A 6,057-nucleotide genomic window follows, 5' to 3' on the forward strand; every position below is an offset into this window, starting at 1 on the left:
AACACTATTGACATGAAATATCCAAGGGGGAGTGTTGTAAATAATTATGGCTAATATCATGTAAATAGATGGAGAGTCATAGATGCCTTTCACTATAGATTAGTGATTGATAGGATTGTGAATAGGAGTAATTGACGTTGCTATTAAACGTTGCATATTTGTATACATCATGTACTCCTATATAAACCCCTTCATGGTGAGATGAATGGATACAATCTGATTCTCTGTGTCCAAACTCTCTCTCTCTCACAAAAATTTTTCTGTTTTACAACACATTCAACTCTTCCAATGAATACTCCTTCATGAATCTTCCATATTCATGAATCCTTCAAGAAACTTGCATAGGAATGTGTAGAGACAATAACTATCTCTATGGGAGAACCCAAAAGTCACATGGTCTAGAATATTCAACAGGTTGGTCTCATCTCTAATATTACAAGGTTCTTGAATCCGCTCGGTACCACCACGGCGGATGGTGGAGATGATGACGTGAAGAAGTTAGAGACAGTGGTGCGGCCAATGAAGTGGACACCGACGAGGCCGGAATGGACGGTATGGCTTGTTCAATTTTTGATGAGTTTTGAAATTTGGATATGTATATGGCTCCATTTTAAGGGGGATTCATCAATATATACATGTTTTATTGCTTAAATTTATGAAATTCAGTTAAAAATGCTTGAGATTGGGAGTCTGAAGAAACAATCGAGCTGTTCGGTTGGGATCACATGAAAAAATATGGGGCAGTTCATTACATATAATCTATCCCTCGTTTGCCTCACGAACCTGATTGATATGTCACATTATGTGACCTTCGTTAGCCTCTAATTTAAATCCAATGCTCAACAGACTTTCAGTCCAAGAATGGATTGATTTGGGCTTACTCTCCTTTTGTATAATTTCACATTGTGCATGAATACTATTGTTTGCTTGTTGTGTTCTGTTGAGATTCTGAAGAGTTTCATGCAGGAAAGGAAGGATGGAATCGTAAGATTTGGGTTTCCATTTGATCCAGAAAATATTTATATACTGGGATGGATATGGGTGCTGTTTTAACTTTTTAACTTATTTACTTTCTGTGTGTTTGCTAGGAATATTGAATTAGACAAAGAGTTTGGAATTTTGTTTTTTGATGTGTTTGATTTGTAGAAAAGTAGAAAACCAGATGGGAGTGGATTACTAATTTGAAGTAAGGTAAATAGTTATTTATGGCTTGTCTGTGTTGGAACTTGGACGAAGGATCTTCGTTTTATGTTTCTTGGGAAAATTGCTTCAGAAAATATGATGTAGTTCTGTCACTAATTTAGTGCCTCCTGTTAACAGGGAATTGAAGAGACTGAAGGACTTGCTCTAAATTTGCAAAGATCTGACAACATGAATTTCAATACAGAAGCATTTAGAAACATGAAGAGACTGAAATTGCTCCAACTCAAGTATGTACAACTCACGGGGAACTGCGACAGGTTTCCCAAAAAGTTAAGCTGGCTCTGCTGGCGAGGATTCTTTCCACAGGTTATACGAAATGAGTTTCTTAATGAAACATACCTGGTTTCTATTGACCTGCGGTACAGCAATCTTGTACGAGTTTGGGAGGATTCCAGGGTATATCAGGAAACTTTCAATCATTTTCCTCTGGTTTAATACATTCGATCACGTTCTCCTTCCCTTCTTTTGAGATTTTGATTTTTTCTTTTTCTTCTTTTGGTGTTGTCTAACAGCGGCTTGGGAATTTGGAGATACTTAATCTCAGTCATTCACATTATCTAACACAATCACCAGGCTTTTCACAACTCCCATATCTACGGTATTTGATCCTTTTTTTTTTTTTTTTTTTTTTTTTTTTTTTTTTTTTGAATAAGGGATTAGGCGATATTAGCTCCTCGGAGGCAAACGATGTAGGGAACAAGTCCCACCCTCAATCCCGAAGGAGAGGGGTTTGCCACACTCTGGGAACCCACCGCCCGTCCCCTATTATTATTTCATTAATAACATAAAAAAGAAAATACAACCTAAAGAAGGGGGGGACATAAACCTTACCCCAAAAGCTAGAAAGAAAGTCAAAAGGAAGTGAAAAGATTGAAGCAGAATCTCAAATTTACCCAACTTCCAACTATTAAATTTACGGTATTTGATCCTTAAAGACTGTAAGTTTGCCAGAGATTGACAAGTCCATTGGACTTCTTTATAGACTTACCTTGCTAAACCTTAAAGGCTGCACAATGCTTAAGGACCTTCCGGAGGACTTTTATAAGTTGATTCTTTTAAAGACTCTTGTTCTTTCTGGCTGTTCGAGATTTGAGAAATTGAGCGAGATTATAGGAAATATGAGTCTTCTGAGAACACTTGTTATAAGTGGCGTGAAGTACCATACTCTGTAGATAAGTTGTGGGACTTGGACTTTTCATCTCAACAAGGCCTGAGTCGACTAAAACGATCTTTACAGGAAGAGACATCACAACCTAGCGAGGATGAGATATCAGGACCTAGCCAATCCAAGTATGAATTCTGATAGGAGAATAAGCAGAGAAAGAAAGCTGAAAGTTAAGTGTTGAAGGAAGCTGATGTGGTGATGGACCTCAGATTGTCAACTTCAGAACTTTTCTCTGAATCTTGGTGATATGTTGCTGTCTTAGGAGTAGCCAGTACCCTTCTTTTAGAGAACGCTCAGTTCTAGTTCCCAACTAGTGCATCAGCCCACGTGATGCTGCTGGTTTCTTTTATTTTAAATGTGTTGAAGTGTCATTATTTTGGAAAGATCTTTATGCAAAAACATGAATCCCGTGATGTAATGGCATCATATGTTTTCAAACTCACAATTTGTTTTTAACAGTGCAGAAGACCAAAATATACAGAAAGGGCATTTCATAGGATTCTTTTTCCTCACAAACACCCACCGAATTATACAGAGAGGTTGAATATGATCAAATAACAAAACGTTTACTCTGAAGCTTGAGCACTATACAAAACATTTACCTCTCCAAAGCCTGAGCACTCTACAAAACATTTAACAAAGAACGGAAGACTAAGCACAGAGCTCTTTCTATTGGAATTCAGAGGTAGCAGTAAGACTAATAACCATCTACGCATTTTGTTATTCTCTCAAGCATTTTTTCATACACCTTCTAGGCATTGTCAAATGCCAGCAGTAGAAAGATTGTAGTACTCACCTTCCTCTTGAGGCATATTAGACTCAGCAAGTCCTAGCAGCTTGAAGCAACTCAATGCAACGATGAAGCAAACAAAGTGTATACCAGATAACATGCAAAGTCCTATATCCTGCTTCTGCAAAAGCTGTCAATGAGCTTGGTAAGTGAAGGGATCAATCAGTATGACTACAAACACTCTACGGAGTACAAAAATAGTGAAAATTAGATGCATTTTTGTAATGAACATAATAAATTAGGACTGAAATACAGGTAGATATAGTCCTTTAGGCAACCAATGTCAGTTCATCTACCCACCCAAACAACTATAGCACGCTTTGTACGAAAAGGGTTGAGTGGTTGACTGGCAGTTTCGCCAAAATATATTTAACAACAACCGATCGAACAGGACCCATTCTGGACTTTTGTCTCAATTGTCAAATTTAATTGTCCTGTATGCATGTATCAGAAGCTTCATTTCACTACTAAGACTTTTGTAAGGTTTATGTAGGGATCCCCCATTCTGAAATGTATCAATTGCCAATAAAACAAACGGAGAAAGTTAGAAGAAGCCATAAGAGGTAGATATAGAAGAGGCTTTACCCTGTCCCAGCAAAGAAGGCTAAAGGAATCATGGGCACCCAATCATTGTAGTCATGCTGCAAAAATTAAACCAAATTACCAAACACTGAAACACGGTAGAAGAAAGACTGTAGAAATTTCAGAGAGGCTTGTACTTGGAATTAATCACATACCAAATAAATAAGGCATCCACAGCCATAATTGCATCACTTAAATACCCAGTCATCAATATTGGGATTCTATAATACCAAATAGAGACATGGCATAAGATAAAATAGAGAGAGAACCAAAAGAACATTCAAAACATTCAACACAAATTATCAGAGCTACAAACAGATGTAGTAAGTCAATAATATCAAACAGAGGAAAAAATACAGACCTGCGAAAACATTAAGGAATAATATCAGGGTGAAATTCCTTAACTACATCTTCTTCTTGTTCTTCTTCATCTTCGTTTTTTTTTTTTTTAATAACCCTTAAGTACTACATCTTTGTTCATGTGAACAGTACCGGAGATAGGCTTTTAGAATGGAGTAGCTACTTTTACAACCTGGAAACCTGTTTTTACTTGAATACCATCTCTGGAGAACTTCTCTTCAGCAAATGTTTGTCACTCTTGTATCAAACCTGTAAGACCAAACCAAGCACATAATAGTTAACTTGACCAATGCCATCAATTACAGAAATGTATATGCCTTATTCACATGTCCAAAAATATGAGAGCTTGCTTCGATTACAGTAATGGATACATCATCTTTAACAGAAGGGTACAACTTGGCTTTATCCGCAACTACAAAGTCATAAGCTCTACAGAAAACTCCACACCTGCTGGACAGCCACCAACAACTACGAAATGCAAAATTTGAAGAACCACGACACTCAAACTGCTTGATAAATCATGAAGAAATTAACAAAAAAAAAAAAAAAAAAAGATTACTTATGGAGAGGATTTGTTTGCGATCGAAATCTCTCTTCTTCTTCTACCCACATCACTCTGCTCTCTTCGTTCTCTCTCTCTGTTAATCAAAAAACCAAAAGGATTGTATGTTGGATATGAAAACTCAAGATCTATAACTACAAACTGGAGAATGACTTCATGTCTTCATTATTGGAAGAGATGGCATATATAGCCTTTACAACGATGAAAGCAAAACAGCAGCCCACGCACCGCACAACTCTGATGCGTGGTACACGATTACAAGGAAAAAGTCAGAAACCCTAACTAACCCCTAACAACTAGGGTTTATTTAATAGCATTAAAGATAAACCTATCTTATCACTTTAGTTCAAACTAAGACAACAATAATGCAAACCCTAACAAATCCTCCCCTAAACTGAATTGCGGTGAGCAATCAGTTTAACTTGGAATCTCACAGACCCCAAGCAATTCACGTAGCTTCACAAAGGTCTCAAGTTTGAGTGGCTTAGTCATGACATCTGCCACTTGATCTTGAGAGCCACAATGCACCAACCTTACCTTGCCATCCCTTGTAAGTTCACGTAAATAATGAAAACGAACCTCAATATGTTTGCTACGGCCATGCAGAACTGGATTCTTAGAGAGCTTGATGGTAGAGCTGTTATCACATAGGATGGTGATGCAGTTGCCTTGAGAATGACCAAGTTTGTCTAACATTCTGCTTAACCAAATACCTTGAGTAGCACATGAAACTGCAGCTATGTATTCTGCCTCTGTAGTTGACAAGGTAACAACCGGCTGCTTCTTGGAAGTCCAGGACACTGCTCCTCCACTCAGTGAGAACACATAGCCGGAGGTGCTTTTCCGGTCATCCACATCTCCTGCATAATCACTATCCGTATAGGCTAGCAAATTACCAGGGATGTTTTTATTCACATCTCCTGCATACTTACTGTCCGTATAGGCTAGCAAATTCTCATCACCTCTCCTTTTGTAACAAACTCCCAAGTTAACTGTGCCTTGCACATACCGAAGCACTCTCTTCACAGCTTGCAAGTGCATTTCAGTTGGTCTAGCCATGAATCTGCTAGCAAGGCTAACCACATACATCAGATCCGGCCTTGTTACTGTCAAATACATCAAGCTTCCCACCATTTGTTTGTACATGGTCGCATCAACTTTGTTACCTGTCTCATCCTTTGACAATTTCACCCCAGGAACCATCGGATTATGCACACTATTGCTTTTCTCCATCCCAAATCTCTCTAACACTTCTCTTGCAAACTTCCTTTGACTAATGTAAATGCCCTCAGAACATTGCATCACTTCAACTCCGAGAAAGTAACTCATTTTGCCAAGATCAGTCATATCGAATTCTTGTTTCATGGAAGTCTTGAATTTGACAAACATATCTTC

The 6,057-nt window shown here is 38.0% G+C and overlaps 1 protein-coding gene across 1 annotated transcript; it reads left to right on the forward strand.

Annotated features, from left to right (window-relative positions):
- The first annotated feature begins 245 nt into the window (after positions 1 to 245).
- On the forward strand, positions 246 to 2,613 carry LOC121050372 (disease resistance-like protein DSC1). Its single transcript, XM_040510075.1, has 4 exons — positions 246 to 552; positions 1,321 to 1,599; positions 1,716 to 1,797; positions 2,118 to 2,613. Exons 1-4 carry the CDS (start codon positions 520 to 522, stop codon positions 2,159 to 2,161), a joined length of 438 nt encoding a protein of 145 aa, XP_040366009.1. The 5' UTR covers positions 246 to 519; the 3' UTR covers positions 2,162 to 2,613.
- The last annotated feature ends 3,444 nt before the right edge of the window (positions 2,614 to 6,057 follow it).

Source organism: Rosa chinensis, chromosome 7 (genome assembly GCF_002994745.2).
Source record: "Rosa chinensis cultivar Old Blush chromosome 7, RchiOBHm-V2, whole genome shotgun sequence".
NCBI classification, from domain to species: Eukaryota; Viridiplantae; Streptophyta; class Magnoliopsida; order Rosales; family Rosaceae; genus Rosa; species Rosa chinensis.